The sequence below is a fragment of the Girardinichthys multiradiatus genome, chromosome 23, assembly GCF_021462225.1.
Source record: "Girardinichthys multiradiatus isolate DD_20200921_A chromosome 23, DD_fGirMul_XY1, whole genome shotgun sequence".
Classification (NCBI taxonomy): domain Eukaryota; kingdom Metazoa; phylum Chordata; class Actinopteri; order Cyprinodontiformes; family Goodeidae; genus Girardinichthys; species Girardinichthys multiradiatus.
Window position 1 is genome coordinate 51824117 of NC_061815.1, and position 19840 is coordinate 51843956.

General features: G+C 45.2%; 1 protein-coding gene across 3 annotated transcripts; it reads left to right on the plus strand.

Moving 5' to 3' along the window:
• Positions 1-1998: 1998 nt before the first annotated feature.
• tbc1d2 (TBC1 domain family, member 2) lies at positions 1999-19747 on the plus strand. Of its 3 annotated transcripts, none has more exons than XM_047352870.1 (17): positions 1999-2439; positions 3705-4557; positions 6773-6887; positions 11575-11695; positions 11803-11921; positions 12303-12541; positions 12665-12934; positions 13091-13201; positions 13897-14007; positions 14113-14285; positions 14405-14516; positions 14873-15082; positions 15152-15339; positions 15429-15549; positions 15624-15809; positions 16963-17084; positions 17213-19747. In XM_047352870.1, the coding sequence occupies exons 2-17, from the start codon at positions 3706-3708 to the stop codon at positions 17409-17411; spliced, it is 3249 nt and encodes a 1082-aa protein (XP_047208826.1). In that variant the 5' UTR covers positions 1999-2439; position 3705; the 3' UTR covers positions 17412-19747. The 3 variants fall into 3 exon arrangements, with proteins under 3 accessions (XP_047208826.1, XP_047208827.1, XP_047208828.1); XM_047352871.1 differs by having other exon boundaries at positions 2001-2439; positions 14882-15082; XM_047352872.1 differs by lacking the exons at positions 1999-2439; positions 3705-4557; positions 6773-6887 and adding an exon at positions 9270-9409.
• The last annotated feature ends 93 nt before the right edge of the window (positions 19748-19840 follow it).

Sequence of the window (19840 nt, forward strand, 5' to 3'; positions counted from 1 at the left end):
GTGCAATGTGCAATCAATGAAGACTGGCTACCAGGCTGGTCCAATTTAGCCATGAAACCTCCCACACTAAAATGACAGGTGTTTCAGTTTCATTGTCCAACCCCTGTATATCTGAGGTCGCAAACACTCATGGAGCTCTCCTGCCTCCTGCTGTTTGTTCACAGAATCACAGAATCTGTTCGAACTGGTTCTGTTTCTGATAGGCTGGATTTGGTTCTAATCTAGTTTTTTTTTTTTTTTTTAAACTGAGCTAATTGTTGCACCTTTATTAGAAAAAATCATTTGTGTGTTGAAAGAGACCTACTTGCTGAGCTGCTGATGTTCTTCTCCTAGACACCAGCTGGACTGACTCCTGGCCAGGATTAGCAGAACCATAAGCTTAGATACAGAGTCTCAGGAGCTGTACGTTATCGATATGTTCAGTTTTTATTGTGTTAGTCTGTGAGATCCAACTGCTTTGATGCTGGAACCATTCAGTTTGAGTAAAAGCTGGGGGTTGGTGCTGCTTTCAGCACTGACCCAGAAATCAGACACTTCCATGGAACCCATCGTTGAACAGACAAGATCTTGAAGTTCTTGGAGCAGAGAAGAACAAACTGTAACAGAACCCAGGATGGTGTGTCTCATTCTAAATGACCAGAACATATTTCTTTTTATGTTTCCATTCTATCCGTATCATGGAAAACCAGAGGAGAGGACGGGCTCAGGTAATGGACTGTACTAGAACTAAAACAGTTTTTATGAGTGAGACTGTGTGATGTGGAGAAGATGACAGATAAACATCAATCATCTTGTGACATGTATCGACTGTCCACCTTGTTTTAGACCACATAAACATACTGAGAAGCTGCATGATGTTCTGATGCCTGCAGCTTCTGTTCAGCAGGATGTTTCTGCAGAGTTCTAGTGAAGCCGTAAGAACACAGTCATGTTCAAAAGGATGATGTTCTTTTTGCATTGTGATAAAAAGTAGTCAATACACTCCATCCTTTAGCATAAGGACATGGACCGCAGAACCTACTGAGAATCTGGACCAGGCAAGCACTGGTTAGCTGCTGAATCCACATGCAGATTAGACTCCACAAACTATAGGGTGCAGTTGGTGCTGCTGTTAGTCTGGATCACTGAGAGACATTCTGGTCACCTGCAGGAGGTGTGACCTGGTCTGAAACTGACTGGGTTCATTGCAGAACTGGATGAAATCTGAGTTCTCCTTCACTCCTCTCTCAAACCATCTACCTTCTCTATTCAAAATGTGAACATTCTGGTTGTCCCTTATCCTGGAGGTGTCGGTGTACTGCTGAGACGTGTCCTGAGGAGCTGGTTCTCCTGTGTTGGGCCATGTGTCTGAGAGGCTGTTTGGTTTGTGCAATGTAGAGGTCTGCGTATTCGTTTGGGTCTGAAATGCCGGGATGTTGGAGATATTTGGAGAAAATCCTTCTGACTTTCTCAGATGTTCCATCAAGGTATAACAGCGTCCTCAAATTTGTTCTTGTTGCTTTTTTCTGTCATTTTTTTGATTCACTAAGTTCTGGATGACTGACAATCTTCACCAGCATTTCTATTCTGTTATATTCTACATTTTTAGGGTTATCCAGAGAAATCAGTAAAATACTATTTGTGGGTATTTTCAGAAATAAAATAAAAATTTCCTAGATCAGACATCTCGACCCTGTTCAAGAGAGATCCAGTCTGGACTGGATCCCTGATCGGTCTTTAGTCAGCACAATCTAATATTATTTATTTATTTAAAGGGACAATTCATGTTGATGGTGTAAAATCCCAAATTAAAATATCAGAAAACATTAGAAATAAAATCAATCCCTTGGTCAGTTGGAATGTTCCTTAGTTCTGTAGGTTCTGGATTCTGAGGAACATCGGACCTTTGTGGGATCTCAGTCTCTGCTGCTTCCAGATCTCCTGGATGAAGATTTCATTTTAATTTTCAGAGGAGGAGCCAAACCTGCCATCATTTAAACACCATTAAACTTAATATTCACTTCAAACTCTGCAGGGATTGGATGATGACTGATGACATCATTAAGGCAAGCATAGAATAATTAATAACTGAGTTTATTAAACCGGAGGAGACTCTGACGCCACACAGGAATACAAACAATCACGTGACTCAGATCCACGCCTTAACTCCAGCTCTGACGTCACTCTTGGAAGCGGGACTTTTCCTGCTCTTATTTTGAAGTGAAGAGCGGAAGTTGGGTGTGTTTGTGTTGGAGCGGAGCGGAGCGGAGCGGAGAAGAAAAGAAGGAGCGGCTGGCCAGAAGACGCGAGGAGCTCAGGGAAGGACACGAGACACAAACAACAAGTAAACAACAACAACCAATCAGAGGCGCCAATCAGCAGTCTGTTCCTTACAGAGACCCTCAGCTGCTGCTACCGCCAATCAGAGCCGCCAGGTGCGCTCAGTCCCCGCCCCCTCAGGTAAGAGCAGCAGTTTGTGTTTGTGAGGCTGAAGTTCTTTTCAGGTTCTGAGTTCTGCTGCAGAAGAACAGACCCCAGTTAGAAGAACAAGCTTCCGAACCCGCTCAGTTCCAAAGGTTCAGCACGGAGACTCAAGTGATATGATGAACAAAAATCTGTTTTTAATGAATCTGGTCCAAAGATGAGCCCAGTTTCTGGTTCTGGTTTGATTTCTCTCCTACTGCAGAGCTGTTCTTGAGTCACCACCCATGATGATTCCTGGAGAAACATCTGAAAAGTTTCTGTTTACTTTTCAAATGAGCTCAAAGATCCATTCCAGCAACTCAGATGGATAAAGTTCTGAAATAAATTCTGGAATAAGTTCTGGAACATAAGATGATGAGAAATAATTAGACAAACCAGAAAACACTAAAGAAATGTGAGGAGCAGCTGCAAAAGAACATCAAGTAAATTTATTTTTATGGTTTTAATGTAAAACAGATTAAATAAAATCCACTGTTAAAAAGAACCAGAACCATGTTTATAAGAATGTTGCATCATCATTCTGGACCCACCTGAACCAACACAGTCTGCATGTGTTTAGAGTCAGAATGACAGCTGAGAACAGGGAGAAGATTATTGTGGACAAAGTCTCTTTATCCACATTCCTTCATTTGCAGAACCAGCTCAGATGTTCCTCATCCAGACATCAGAACCTTATTTAAATTACTGAGCTGCAGAACTTTAGGATTTAAATATGATGAGTCTGACTCTGGTTCAGTTAGTCCAGAGTTCAAGCAGCCAGGTGAAATAAAACCTTCTGAGTGAATAATCTTTAGAGGTTCAAACAGAGAAGCTCTGAACCTGACTTGTACCAGTCTCGGGCCAGCTTAAAGAAAGGGTTACTTGAGGTTCTGCTGAGAAACAAAGAACCGGACTCAGACTTTAACCTTTCAGCAGAACTTCATGTTCTGCAGAAATCCATGTTTCTGGATCCCAGCAGCACCATCATGCTCACTGCTAATAAAACCAGAACTTCAGATAGCAGCAAAACTGTTGAGCAGAACCATATTAAGGTTCTAACAGAGGTGGATGAAAGTCTGTTTTGGTCCAATGGATTCCGGATCAACATATTAACAGCTATATGTTAGAACTGGTCAGGACTCAGGTACAGTTTGGTGAAAACTCAACTTCAGACGTATAGGAACCGGGTCTGAGACAGCTGTGTTCTGTCTGATCCGGTTCTTTCTCTCATCTTCCTGCTCACAGTTTTCCTTTTTTAACAGGATGGATGAAAGCGGCTCTGGAGGAAATCCCAGCGCTGACTCATGTGACTCATTTCCTGCCCCCGCCAACCAGGACTCGCAGAACCAGGAGAAAGACCGGCAGAGCACTGGGCCCGACTGTCTGTCCCGGTGCCAGTGCCGGCGGAGTACAACAGGGACACCAGAACTGTCAGAACACCCTGCAGAACAACTGAAACCACAGCATTCTACAAAAGAGAACCCAGATCCTGACCAGAACAGTCCAAATGACTCAAAACAAACAGGAGTGGATCCCAGTTTTGCTCAGCAAGAACTGACAGAAGAACTTTCTTCAAAACCAAATTCAACCAGACTTTGTGAGCAGAAGGAACCAGAAGGTTTTGCAGGACCAGAACCTAAGCTAGAAAAAAGTTACTGTCAGGTTCATCAAAACTCAAACGGTCCAACAGATCAGGAAGCTAAGGAAGAACCTCCTCCTGGTCCCTCTGAGGTTCTGACTGCAAGAACAGATGAATTTGAAGACCTGCAGAACCACCTGTCTCCTTACCCCCTCTCTGTCAATCTGGCTTCTCTGGCTCCGCCCATCACCATTGAGGCGTTCTGTGACCAGGTGGGGCCCCACCCCCCTGGTTCTACTTCAGGTGAGCCCAAACTGTGTGGCTACCTGCAGAAGCAGGCAGGACCGCTGAGGGCCTGGAAGCTGCGCTGGTTCACCTACGAGGAGAAGAAGAACCAGCTGTTTTATTACCGCACGCCGCAGGATGTGATGCCGCTCGGCCGGGTGGAGCTCAGCGACGCCACCTTCACCTACCCTCTGAAGGCCGAGAGCGGCACCTTTCACATCAAGACGCCTGAACGAACCTTCATCCTCAAGGTAGGAGGTCCGGGATAGTCCAGTCCAGATTGTCCACTGACAACAAGTGTCCATGCCAGGCTCCGCCCACCTGTTTGAAGTTATATGCAGGAACCATTAGTTTACTAAAAATGGCGCTCAGCAACTTTTGGGGCCTCATGTACGAAGCGTACTTGCGCACAAAAACCTTGCGGCGCAATGATTACACACATCTTGGCATGTACAAAAATGAACGTTGCGTGAAAGTGTACGTAAATCTACGCAGATTTTTGACAATAATAAACTACAGAGAACTAAACCTCCACTGAAATATGACTCCATCCAGTTTAATTCATGGAGCATCAAACCTGATGTTCTCTCATGACTTTGAGCTTTTATGGTTTAAACCAGAGCGATGAAACTGAATCACATTCAGCCTCAATAACGTCACACACCACAGAAAATGATGGAAACTGTGAAACTTCCTCTGTTTCTGTTACCTGTAAATGAAAATGCTCTTCAGTCTGAGCGCTGAGGAGCAGGAAATGCATGAGAATCATCTGAGGGACACTTTCATTCTCACTGAGAATAAAACAGTGTTGGATCAGCAGATAAACTCCTAGCAAGTCAGGTTTGATGATTCCTAAGGTGGACAAGCTGGAGACAATCAGACATGTCCATAAATAGCTGCTAAAGTTGCGCTCAGACCAATGAGCATTTTCATCTACAGGTAACAGAAACAGAGGAAGTTTCACAGTTTCCATCATTTTCTGAGGTGTGTTACGTTATTGAGGCTGAATGTGATTCAGTTTCATCGCTCTGGTTTAAACCATAAAAGCTCAAAGTCATGCAGAAACATCCATGAATTAAACTGGACGGAGTCGTATTTCAGTAGATTTAGGGGAGGTTCAGTTCTCTGTAGTTGTAATTTTGTTGATTGAAAAAGTTTGTGTGGATTTCCGCATAGTTTCACTCAACGTTCATTTTACTACATGCGGAGTTGTGGGTAAACCATTGCGCTACCAGGTTTTTGTGCCTAAGTACGCTGCATACATTAGACCCCAGATGTGTAAAAGGACCATCTAAAGACATTTATTGTCCCTCAGACCTGAACGGAGTCTCTATGACCCAACATATTGTCTGAATTGCCGGGTCATGCTGTCAGGGACAATAATCTTGTTCTGTTTCATGTCGTGCAGTTTAATCAGTTATTCTTCTAACTTCTAAACTTCAGTCTAAGATTTTAAGTTAGACTGACTGGATTCTTATCTCCTTCTGTCATTGGATGAGAGGAGGGGTCCACCCTGGACAGGTCACCCTGTCAACAGTGCACCAGACCCAGGGCACACTCACACTCATACCTGAGGACAATATAGAGAGTGTGACTATGTCTCTGCTCTGTTCTCTCAAACCTCCAGTCGGTCGTGGCAGATGGCCGCTCACACTGAGCCTGGTTCTGGTTCTGCTGGAGGTTTCTTCCTGTTAAAAGGGAGTTTTTCCTCTCCACTGTCGCTACATGCATGCTCAGTATGAGGGATTGCTGCAAAGTCAACGCCAGTGACTGTCCACTGTCTCTACATGCTCATCCAGGAGGAGTGAATGCTGCAAGTCACTGACTGGATGCAATCTGCTGGGTTTCCTTAGACAGAAAAACTTTTTATCCAATTTGAATAAATAACTGAATAGACCAACTAATCTAACAGTCATGTTTTTGGAGTACCTGGAGAGAACCCACACATGCACAAGGAGAACATGGAGACACCACGCAGAAAGACCCCAGGCTGGGATTCCAACCTGGGACCATCTTGCTGGTAGTGCTCATAACTGCAAAACTCTTCCTTTAAGCCACAATGATCTGAGGAGAACTGAATGAGATCAATGATCTGAAGCTGTAAGGTGGTGTCTCCATGTTTCTGTGGAATGAAGATCAGTTTACTCTGCTGCTGTTCTGAGATCAGGTCTCTGCACTGACAGACTGCGATGTTTCTCAGAACATCGCTCAACATTTTAGGACTATCATAATAAAATGTTTGCTCCTACCAGCAGAAGCTTCATGAACAGCTTCTAGTAGAAACATCTAGGTGTAAATTCTGTTAAGATGAAGCGGAATTTTGGCACTGTTGACTTCCCGTACCTGGGCCTGATCTGCAGAAACCTCTGAGCTGCCTGCATGTTTATTCTCTGCAGCTTTAACATGTCTCCTGACTGAATCAGTACCTGTCTCTGTCTGACCCGACCCAACCCAACACTTTTTAAGGCGGTGAGTCAGGAGCTGATGCTCTACTGGCTGCAGCAGCTGCAAGTAAAACGCTGGCAGCATCGACAGACCTCCACCTGTTCAGAGCAAACAAACAACAACAACAACATGAGAGGTGAGATTCATTCATTCATTCATTTAAAAATGTCTTTAAAACATCCAGAAAAGGAGACCAAAGCACATAACAATTAACCATAAAAACACTCACTGAGTCATCATGACAGAACCCAAACTAAGGAACCAGAACCAGGCCTAAGGCTCAGAGCTCTGCAGGATTCTAATGAGCAGTTAACTAGTCCGTACACCAGTTTCTCTGGGTTTAATCCCATCTTGACTGGATCCGATTCTGTCAAAAATGTATTTACACCCTTTAAAGTTGTCCTGGTCCAGTCAGTGTTTTTATGGGACTCTGGTTCCAATAAGGAGTCAAACCTGCCCTGATGATGGATGATCTGGTTCTGATTCTGTTAATGTGGTGGACCGACACAGAGTGGAACAGAACTGGGATGTAGAAGGAAAATGATTCGTGGTTGTCAACAATTATGTAAATGAAAAGCTTTATATTCAACCCCGAGTCAGAACTTTGTAGAACCTTCTCTGCCTGCAGGTCCAGCAGACATTTTCTATGTAAAACATCTCCAGCTCAATCAGGTTGGAAGGATAACATCTGTGAACATCAATCTGCTTTATTCTAAACCATCCATTGTATCTCTGGTTGGATGTTCAGGTTGGTTGTCCTGCTGGAAGCCGAACCTCCATCCTAGTCTCAGATCTTCTGCTGCCTCTAACTGATTTTCTTCCAGGATTGTCCTGGATTTATCTCCATCCATCTTCCCATCAAATCTGACCAGCTTCCATGTCCCACAGCATGATGCTGCCACCACCATGTGTCACAGTGAGAATGCTGTATTCAGGGTGAGGTGCAGTGTTAGTTTTCCACCACATGGTGATTTGCATGTAGGCCAAACCTTTGGTCTCCTCTTAGCAGACCTCCTTCTTCCACATGTTTGCTGTATTTTCTACCTGTCTAATGGTAAACTGCAAACTGGGTCTTCTGGCTTTCTTCTTGCCAATCTTCCATAGAGGTGAAATTTGTGGAGTGTCCAACGAAAGGTTTTTTTTGTGGGCAGATTGTCAAACCTGAGTTGTGGATATCTGCAGCTCCTCCATAGTTACTATGGTCTTCTTGGCTGCTTATCTGAATAATGCTCTCCTCTTACAGCCTGTCAGTTTAGGTGGACGTCCATGTCTTCGTAGGTCTTCAGGTGGTCCATCCTCTCTCCATGTTCAGGTGATTGATCAGAGCTTCGGGAGATGTTCAAAGCTTGGATATTGTTGTAGAACCTAACCCTGCTTCAACCTTCTCCAGAACTTTCTCCTGACCTGTCTGTTGTGGTCCTTGGTCTTCATGATGTTGGTTGTTCTATGATGTTCTCTGAAGAACCTCTGAGGTCAGAAACAGAACATCTGCAGTTGGACTCTGGAATCTTTTTTTGTCTTTAAGCCCGTCTAGCACAACAAAAGCTTTGCTTGGTTCTAACAACTCGATGAGATGAAACATGATAAAAATACACCAGACTGCAGGTCATCCAGCAGCAGTTCAGTGAAATGTGGAGTTAAAGTCCATGCTTTAAAGTACAGCACAGTGCATGCTCCAGTCTTTGGGTGTGGATGAGTGTGAGATGTGGGCCTGCAGGAAGGGGTGATGGATTTCACAGCAGTGTGTCTCAGCCTGTTGGTCTTTCTAATCATCTATTCCTCTTCCCAGAAGGTAGAGACACAAAGGGTCCATTTCCAGGGTGGCTGGGTCTGCTGCGAAGCACCTGGCCTCTCTTTATCCAACCCCTTATTTAGGAGTCAAATCCACGCCTCCTTCGATGCGCTGAGCTGTTTCTACCGCCCTGCTGGGTCCCATAGAACACTGCCGAGCCGAGGCAGAGTGGTCCAGGGGGGCCCCAGAGTACGAAGACGCGCCACACTTTCAGATTGTCCTTAGATAAAACTGCTTCAAAACCATGAATCATGATGTCCATCTGCGGCCAGAACACGACAAAACAAGGAAAGGTTCAGGGGTGTGAATACTTTTTCAAGGTGCTGTATGCGATACTGGTTTCACTGGTTTTAAAGATGTTTTAAATGGTTCTCTAAATACTATAGTTTAACTGGTTCAGATAAGTTATGATGTTAGTTTGGAGGCCTGTTGAACTGGTGCCAGTGAGGAATTAAACCTCCTCTGATGATGGATTACCTGGTTCTGATTCTGTTTATGAGTCTTACAAGTCTTGTTTAACTGACTCTGACAATTTAACTGGGTTTAATTCTTGTTTCACTGGTTCCGAAGATAATTTATTGCTAATAGTTTTTACTGGTTGGAACTCTGGTCTGAGCTGCTCCAGTGATGGTTCTGATTCTGCTTCAACTGTTAGTAAGGTGGTTCTGATGGAGATTGAACTTATTAATAGATGAACTAGTTAAAGTGATTCTAAAGCTGGCTGCTGAAAACATGTTCCTCTGGGTTACCCCCGCCCTCTTCCTCGTCTGAGTTGGGAAATCCTTCCTGCAGTCAGGGAGCGGCTCCGTCTGACTCACACTTCTCTGAAACGGATCTGATCCATGGAGATGAGCCTGATATTCACAGTGAGTCAGAACCTCAGAACTTGTGTTCAAAGAAACATCTCCATCATCAGCTGGTCTCTGGTAAACCTTCATCATCTTAAGAGTGAATTTATGATCTGTACCGTTTCCATGGAAACTCCAGTACACGACTGTAAGGAGGGGGTGTGGCAGCAGGATGTCTTGAGTTTATCTAATACAGGGTCTGTTTGATATCTCTGGGTCGGTTCTCCTTCAGGAAACCTCAGCTCCAAACAGTCCTGATTAAGCTTCCCCCACAATCCAGCGCTCTGATTACGTTATGCTCAGGACAGGAAGTGACATCATATCTGCTGCAGGCAGATAAATGTCAGGAAACACTGAAATAAACCAGAGAATAGTCACCTGCTGGGAAGAGAAAACTGATGCCAGACCAGATACTTGGACCGGGGTTTGGAGAGGACGGTGCTGCTTGGTGACTGGTTTACTGGCTGTTGTTCAGATAATTGGCTGGTTTCAGGTATTCGCCTCCTGTCCTGTCATGTTCAGCTGCTCCATGTCTGAGCTGAAGACTTTCACACTGAACTAAGATCAGCCTTCAGCGCCCCCTGGAGGCTGCAGAACATCACGTCAGTATGTCTGTATTAAGGCTGAATGAGTTATAAGGTTCAGCGATGATGAAAGGAGCCACAAACCTGATCAACTGAGAGCAGGATTCAGATCTGGATCAGAACCGTGGACTTAGAGCTGAAGAAGTCAAAGGTGGTTTGAAAAGTAAAATTGAGACTGAAGGCTGAATCAGAATCATCGTAACAATAATTCAGTCATGCAGAACTCGCTGCAGCTGTGGCTTTATGGATCATAACAGAACCCGTTAATATGTGGCCAGAGTTCAGCAACATTCTACCACCACATTTTACCCTGCTGCTGGCCCCTGCTGGTTCTGCACCTGCTGCCCCACATTAATACAAAAACACGGGTAAGATCAGTGGCAGTTCGAGGCCAAATGTTCAGAACAAAGGAACGTGACAAAAGAAATAGGGCAACATTTCATCGTTTTAATTTATTAAATGAGCCTCAGAGGCACTTGCAACTGTGGAGCTGCAGGAACCCTGATCTAGCAGATGAAAAATGAGATCCAATCTCAATACGGCTGAAGATAAAAGTGCCACACATTCATTTTTAATTCATTGTTAAAATAAAGTTGTAAAGGAAAAAAATAATATTGGTCCATGGGACCAATCAGTTACTGTTTCTATGACGGCGCATATATATATATAAAAAAAAATGTTTTATGTATTATGTCTAAAGTACAGGGGCCATAACGGGACAGGAGCAGTTCTGCAGGGGCACTGGCCCCTGTTGGTCCCTATCTAGAACCGCCCATGGGTAAGATAAGTAAAAACATCCTTAATTCACATAAATCAAACTATCACAATAGATGGATTCAAACATCCGGCTACTTTTGCCGGATGCACAACAGCAGCCCGCTTTGGGGGAAAGTAGACCCTACGCTTTGAATGGGAGCTTTGCAGCTTGGATAACACGCCAGGTTAAATATTGATACTATTAATAATTTTTATTAGTATAATGAAAGAAACTGAAGTCACTTCAGCCTCCCTCTTTAGAGTTTTCTGTATAAATGTGTAAATCCAGCAGCTCCATCACAATTGTTTGTCTTGTCTGGTATATTCTGAGCACCTAAACATTTCTTCTTCTTCTGCTTCTTCGGCTGCTGATGTCTTTGAGCTTTTTTTGCACCAACAGCCCAAAAATTGTTTTGACTCCCATATAAATCGTGGAGTCTTCGGTCCCCCCAAGGGAGGTGCTGCTGTTTGTAAGAGAAGGAAGTGACGTTTCGTCCATCATCTGCATTCATTAAATCCTGTGTTGTTAAAAACTTTCTGAGACGTTGAACTTGAAGCACATCAGTGGTTCCCTGAAGGGAGATGAAAGTGTGCAGAGGTTTCGTTCTGCAGCAGCTGCTGGAGTTTCCAAAGTCCTCAGCAATAACTGGGATAATCAGCAGGTTTATCAGCTGCAGCCTTCAGCTCAGATCTGCTGTCCCATCATTTTGCTGCTTTCTCTGGTTCTGAAAGTTTGTTCCACTCAAACACACTCTGCAGCAGTTGGAACCTGTGTTCTGTGTTTCCTAAAACATCCTGATCCAGCCGGGTCTGATGAAATGTTTCTGTTTCCTGTCTGATCAGATGACTTCCTGCCCAGCCTAAAAAGTCCTGTGGGTCTGGTGGGGGAGGAGGCGGCCATCGCTCCATCTCAACGCACGCCGCTCGCCAGCATGTCCATCAAACACCCGCTCATCCAGATCCAGTGAGTGGCCCCAGAAAATTCTGTCCCAGTGTCCCCAGAGTGGTTTTGTGAAAGACGCCCCAGTTGTTGTGCTGGAGCTGAGCTGATCCGGTCTGGTTTCTGAACAGGAACTCGGTCCACAGTCTGAGAAGGAGAACATCTCAGGACTCCAGTCAGAGTGTGTTCTACTCAGACCTTCTGCCATGGATGAGTTCTACTGAGCCAACAGACACCAGCACCACCACAGGTACAACACTGCACTACACAGGTGTATACTTCACTGTACTACAAGCAACTAAACAATACTGCACCGTACTAGCAAGTACCACAGAGTACTATACACGGTACTACAGAGAGTGTCTGAGGTGTTGGGACCTGGTTGTGGATTCTTCTCCGTTTGTGGTTGACCTGGATTCTGCAGGAGGAGGAAGAGGACTTGTGTTGCTATTTGTCCGTCCGGCTGGTCCAATCACCAGAGGACAGGTCCGAGTTTGGCTCAACCCAGATCAGAACCCAGATCTGTATCCAGACTAGATTCCTCAACCACTGACTGAATCTGGAGTCTTTTAGTTGACGCCTTGTGTGTTTCATCTAATCACATCACTTCCAGTCATGTCACTCTCCTCAGAATGTCCCACCGAGGCCCCGCCCCCTTCCGACCCCGTGGGTGATCCAGCAGGTCAGGTGTCACCACCTGAGGGCAGGGAGTCTCCATTGCCGTTAGATGGCCGCAGCAGGAGGATGAAGGCTCGCGGCTCATCCACCATGCCACTCCTTCACAGAGACACACTGTCTTCGTCCTCCGAGCGAGCGTCCCGCCTGCAGCAGGAGAAACAGATGTTGATAGAGGAGGTCAAAGCTCAGAAGGTGATCCGTCAAATCCATTCCTGATCACAGTCTGACATGTTCTCCATAGCCTTCATCCAGCTGCACAAAACACCAGCAGAGAACCTGGCAGTAATTAAAGATGACGTTGATGGTGTTCTGCAGGAGCTGGTTTGGATCCTCCATAAAGCCTTGGAGGCCGCCCAGCTAGAGAAGAGGACCTGTGCAGAGTTCCTGGCAGAAGAGGACGAGCAGCAGCGTTTGGAGCTGCTGCGGCACCGTGAACGGCAGGCGGCCGACCTGCGGGGCCGGCTGGAGGAGACCAAGATGGAGGCGGAGACTCTAAGGGCGAGCCTGACTGACAGAGACACACGGCTCACTGAGATGGAGAAGAAAATCAGGCTGCTGATGGAGAAGAACACTGCCAAGCAGCAGGTAAGGAGTCTTATACTTGAAATGAAGAAGGTTCACCAGAGGTCCTCAGATTTCTGAACTACATTAGGAACACCAGAATGAACCAAATATATGAGCCTTGTTTCTTCTTCTGTTAACCTCTCAGCTCCACTCCTTGTTCTTCCTGTTTCTTGTCAGGTGATCATGAAGCTGTCTGATCAGGTGACCTCGTGCCTGTCCGACTCCTCTGGTAGCATTCTGAACTTTCAGACCCACAAGCAGCTTCAGCAGCAGATCGAGAACCTCAAGGTGATGTCTTGAATTTGGACAGAGTAGGATACTGTTCAGCTGCCGCACCTGTTTAGGTGTGGTTCTGGTACAGGTGTCACTGTGGTTGAGGGATTGCACTCTTCCATTCCTTGTCAGATGTTTCAGAAACCAGAACTTTCTCTTCTGAAGGGTGGTGTTTAACTGATCCGGTTTCTCCTTCTGCAAGTCTCTGGTCTTCTCTTATTGGATGGTGCTAAGCTAGAGGTGAAGACCTACCTTTGAAGATTCTGCTGTGGTGATCCAGATATTGGTGCAGATGGTGCTTTAGTTCTCTTATAGAGGTTCTTTTCTGAGCAGTGAGGAACCAACTGATGCTAATAAGAAAAAGGCACATTTTGTTCACTCTGTATCCTCGTTTGCTCTGAACTCTCAGTTCTTTGATTCTGGTCCAGTTTCTGTTCTGGTTTCCTTACCTCGGAGTCTCAGAACAGCTCATGATCCTGAAGGTTTAAACCTTGTTTGTATTCTTTGTTGGCGTCTCTGCATCAGTTCATGGTTCAAGGTTGAAATCATATTTCATAAATCAGTCTGCAGGTTCACCCAGTTCAGATAGAGAAGCTGCAGAGTTCGTTCATCTCTGGTTCTGCCTCTCAGTGGTGGGAGATCAGATGGGTGACAGCTGATTGGTTCTGATGAGATGACCGGAGTTCTGATTGTGTCTATGCTTCTGTCAGGACGACATGGAGGCGTATAAAACCCAGAACAAGTTCCTGAACTCTGAGATCTACCAGCTGACCAAGCTTTGGAGAAAAAGCTCGGAGCAGGAGAGGAGCCTGATGGTGAAGGTGGGTCTGACTGGGAACACTGGGAACCAGTTCCATTACTGGAACCAGCTGCAGCAGCTGTGTGACCTCTAATGTTTCTCTGTCCTGCTCTCTGATTGGCTGCAGTGTGCGTACCTGGAGGCCACTAACTGTCAGGTGGAGAGCCGTTACCTGAGTGTCCTACGGAAGCTCCAGGATGCCAAATCTCTGGCTCCAGAGCAGCAGGAGGTCGTGCAGAAGATGATTGATGATGCTCTGAGAGGAGAGCTGAAGAGCGTCATGAAGCTGAGCGCAGACAGGTAAGCACACCTGAGCAGGCGGGAAAAACAGGAACATCCTGCTCTGTTCATTCCCAACAGAGGGCCAGGAAACATCTGGAACACAGCTGGAGTTTATCAAACAGGTCATCTGTCTGCAGGGATTATGATGAGTACGGCTTTAAGATCATTCCAGACTATGAGGTGGAGGACATGAAGCTGCTGGCCAAGATCCAGGCGCTGGAAATCCGATCCCACAACCTTCTGCACCAGGTCTGGGAGTTTATTAGGCTAAAACCCTGAGTTTTACCTGTCAGGCTGCACACAGGCTGCTGCCTGACTGCATGTAGAAACAGTCCAGGGTTTATGTTTTAAGTCTACTCTAAATGTTGGTGTTCATCTGCAATGCTGTTGATGACATAATTACAAATTAGAAGCTTTGACCAAACCTGACTGGCTCAGAGGAGATAATGAAAATTAAATAAACAGAATAAAATAAATAGAAATAAGAAATTATCAAAGAATAAAAACATGCATAGATTAAATGTAAAACTGTGTAGTTTGTACATTTATTTAACTGATGTATATAAAATATTTTTGTTCCATCCGGTTGGTTCTGTTTCTGTGAGTCCCTGCAGGACAGTGTGGAGTGCCCCCTGCTGGGCCGTTGGGCACAGTACCTGGCTGGCCGCTCAGGGGACGATCTGTGTCCATCTCCTGAGCTCAAAGTGCTGCTGCGTGGAGGCGTCCCACGGGAATACCGGCAGAGAGTGTGGCGTTGGCTGGTCCGGACCAGAACCAGAACCATCTGGGAGCACCATCCTCAGCGGTACAACCAGGTAGACCCAAACAGCAGCCCTTACCCATCCACAGGTAACCTGTTAGTAATCCTGATTTTGTGTTTGCAGCTGTGTGAGAAGAGCCAGACATCCCCCCACCCAGCTTCCAGACAGATCCAACTGGACCTCCACAGAACCCTGACAACCAATCAGAACTTCTCCTCACCGTCCGGCCCAGCCCTCCAGCAGCTCCGCCGCATCTTGTTGGCATTCTCTTGGCAGAATCCAGTGGTCGGTTACTGCCAGGGACTCAACAGGTACTCACCTGTCACTTATGTTACCTGGTTGGTTTACTGTGTCAGGTGATCTGGTCATGTGACCTGGGTGTGTCCCCTGTGTCTTTCAGGTTAGCAGCTATCGCTCTGCTTGTCCTGCAGAATGAAGAGGACGCCTTCTGGTGTCTGGTGGCTGTGGTGGAGGTCATTATGCCTCAAGACTACTACACCAAAAACCTGGTGGCCTCTCAGGTGAGTTAGCTCACCTGGAATATCGTCGTCATCCATTGATCAGGTTCACTGATTGATGATGTGTTCATGTTCAGGCTGACCAGCGAGTACTAAAGGACTTCATGGCAGAAAAACTTCCCCGACTGGCAGCTCACTTTGAGGGTCACGGCGTCGACCTGTCACTGATCACCTTCAACTGGTTTCTGGTGGTCTTCGTGGAGAGTCTGCCCAGTGACATCCTTCTGCCTGTGTGGGACGCCTTTCTGTACGAGGGCACCAAGGTACCATTACCGCACCTCAGCTCACAAAAAAACGCACCCGAATGCATCCTGAACACACAAACTGTCCCTGAATGCATCATGATACACAAAAATCTGAACCTCAACTCACCACCATAAACAGAAAACCGCCCCTGAACGCATCACAACACATAGAAGCTGCCGACTGTCAGGTAGGTTACCTTCTTAAAATGCAACACCAGTGTATCTACTTGTATTACTTTAACAAAGTAATGTAACTAATTAACTTTAGTTGCTTTTTAATTACTTTTCAACAGTTTTGCCATAGGTGGGTGGGGCTGTACACTCAGGTTAGCTAGGTGATGCTAGATCCTGTAGATCTGCTCCTTTCAAATGCAACAGATCCACAAGCCAGCCTGAGCCAACTTATTTATCCAGAAACGCACCACTACAAATATTTAAAGTATTTGTAGTTCCGGACATGAATATTTATTATTATGACACTTTGCTTTATTAGTTTCTCATCAAAAACGTTCATCCTAATGCTGCTGCACCCTACACCTCCATTCTTTCTTCCATGTGTTTCTATATTGTCTCGCTTTCACTCAAATATTCTCATGTGCCTCACGCTGCAGAGCATGACGGGCTTCCCTCCACCTGGAACCTGACAGTACATGGTTCTGGTTCTAATTAAATCCAGTCTGAGTGCTGCTGTATATTTAGAAATGAGGCAAATAGCAAATCTTGAGTATTATGAAACGGCGTTGTCATGGCGACATGTAGAACTGTTCAGGTGTTTGCAGCAGCAGCCACAGCTGAAACAAAGTGCTGAACATCAAAAGTAATAAACCTTCAGCTTCCATACTGTTAACATAAACTTCTTCAGTGGAGCTCCACATGTTTCATCATGCATCCCCTTCATTAAATGTTCCTGCTGACACCAAAGCACCGTTCCAGCTGGACCCGACCAGACACCATGGCGGGGAACTGAACGGGCTTCTTATTGGCCAGCGATCTATGATACATTCAATTGCAGTTGAAAATCTGATATTTACCCAGAAAGCAACAGTGTATATGGCAAAAGAAGTGAAAATATATAATTGTAATGATGCTAACAATAATTTTCCTTGTTAACTGTAAGGAGTCATTGTAACACCGTGACCTGTAACTAGTTACTCCCCAACCCTGGCTGCAGGTGATCTTCAGGTATGCTCTGGCTCTGTTCAAATACAAAGAAGACGACCTACTGAAGATCCAAGACAGCGTGGACATCTACCAGTACCTGCGCTTTTTCACTAAGACCATTTCTGACAGGAGGTACGTCCTGATCCAGCCTCACTATAACAAGGAAAGAGCGTCAAAAGGAAAAGGAATGCTCTCTGTGGGAATACTGCAGGGTCCAGCTGTAGAGTCAGTGAATTGATTACCGCTTTCCTCCTCCACAGGAAGCTGACTACTATTGCTTTCAATGACATGAACCCATTTCCCCGCCGCCTGCTGAGGAACCGCCGCGCACTGCACCTGGTGCGCCTGCAGGGGGAGCTGCGGGAACTGGAGGAGCAGCAGAAGAAGTTTGTGACAGAAAGCGCAGAGCAGAAGAATAAGGAGCTGGAAATGGGGAGCGAAGATGATGATGAACTTTAATGGGAGGGAACCATCAGCTCAGACTGGCAACCAGTGAGCATCCCTAAATCAGGTGATCAGCTGTTACCTGTTGGTTACCATGGTTACTGGTTACTAAGGACTGCTGGTCTGCTCCATCAGTTTTGTGTCTCAGGAATAAAATGTCACATTGTTATCATCCAGAACTTTACAGATCATCAGTGAAGCTGCAGCTAGTTCTGTACCAACTCAGGTTCAGAAGATTAGAAACGCTGCAGAATCTGAACACAATGGGGTCGATACCTTTCATCTGAGCTTTACTGCTGCAGAGGTCCAGTTGGGATCAGACTGCTTCTGCAGGACAGAGTTCAGAGTTGGAGCTGAGCTTTGAGTGCAGTGGTCAGCCTGAAGCTTCTGTTTCTGTTTGTCAGATGAACGTCAGACTACATAGTAGGAACATGCTTTAACTGCCAGTCAGGATGCAGATGTTGTGGTATCTGCACCAGACTGCAGGAGGCGCTGTTTGTGTTTCTGATTCAGATTTCATGTTGCAGTTTCAGATGGTGCTTAGAGCTGCTGTTTTAGCTCCATGTAAAACAAAGTTACTGTGTTCAGAAGTCCAGAACTAAACCTATGATATGAACAGAACCTGAAATCGGACAAAAATGAATGACCCCTAGGTGCTGCTCCACAAGACTCCTGGTCAACAGGTCAAAGGGCTGTCATCAGTCCAGCCACCTGAGGATCACTTTATTAGACTAACTCCTCCCTGTCACATTTTAGTCCAATCAGCTTTCAGCTCCTCAGCTTCTGCTGCTCATACGGTGTTATGATGGAATGTGCTCAGTTTGATCCGATTCTCCTTCAACCTGACCCGTCCTCCTATCAGGACGTTCCAGAAGACCTTCAGTATTTTTCTCTGCAGGCTGTAATTTGAGAACATGCGTAACACTTGAGTCATGTGATGACTGTAAAGTGAAGATGAGCTTCTGTTTGTCTGAATTTGTACACAAATGTTCTGCAGGTTAAAACCTCTGCTGGAATGGGTTGTCTTTCCTTCATCATTCAATCCAGAACATTTTGGACTTTTTTCAGGTCAACATTCCAGACTTTTCCTGACTACCAATTCCTAATTATTCAGCTCATTTCACAAAGAAGAAATGATGCTCAGTATATGTTCATTCAGATGTTTCTGAAGAAGTCAGATGGAAAAAAACATAAAAGAACACAGACTGTAAATAGTCATAAAACAGCAGGAAGGACTCTGTTTCCCCCTCACCATCACCTCCTCCAGAAGAACATATATCCTCCTTCATCAGCTAAGGAACATCTATCCAGTGTTTGAGATGATCAAACAAATATTTATTCTCCAGGTACCGAAACAAGGCAGCCCCACCGTGTTTGACTGTGGTCATAATGCTCTGTTTCTGAGATGCTGTTAGTTTAACTCCAGATGTAACACAACCATCACCTTTCTGAAAATGTCCACTTTTGTCTTGCCAGTCCACAGAATATTTTCTCATAAATAATGGCCAGCCTCTCTTTTTATTTTTGAATCATGACCTCTGACTTTAACGGAGGCAGTGAGGCCTGAAGAGTTGTAGATGTTCTGGGTTCTTCTGTGACCTGAATGAGTCGTTAACGCTCTCTTGGATACATTTTGGTAGGCCGGCCATTCTTGGGAAGGTTCTCCACTGTTCCACATGTTCTCCATGTGTGGACAATGGTTCTCACTGTGGTGCTCGGAGTCCAAAGCCTTAGAAATGGCTCTGTAACCCTTTCGAACCGATAGATGTCAGTGACTTTGTTTCTCATCTGTTCTTGACGTTGTTTAGATCAGGACACGAGGTGCTGCTGTTTGAGATGTTTTAACCTACTTCACGTTGTCAAACCAGTTCTATTTAAGTGAATGAAACAAAACACGGCTTTCTAAACAATGTGGTGAAGGTGGAGGTATTGGGTTTTTTTTTCCCCCACAGGTCCAGTCTGGTTTGGAGATCTTCTTCCCTTTTTAATAAATGAAACCTAAACACTATAGGAAGCTGAGAGGAACTGCCTTTTCTTGCGCTGTTAGCTGCTACGTATACGCTGGGGCTGCTGCAGGACAAACTGGCCATGTTTCTTTTTATCTCATTACTGGGTCATAATTTAAAGATGACCTTCCTATACGTTCCTGACACCTTCATCTGCTGCAGACTGATCTTCTCAGCAGTTTGGTTTGATTTTTAACATTTTATTCCTGACATTCTCGGTCTAAAATTTAGTCCCATAAATAACCTAAGTGAAGCATTATATTTAACATCATCTTGTCCCTGTAGATGGTGCTGCGACTCTGCTTCAAAAGCTAAAGTTTTTCAATAAAATCAACCAGTTTCCCATTTGTCTCTTCATCTCCTTTTCAGCAGCTTGGAGCAAACAAATGGAGATTTTTCCTGTTAAATGTTTCCTCCCTTTAGATGCTCAGTGAGAAC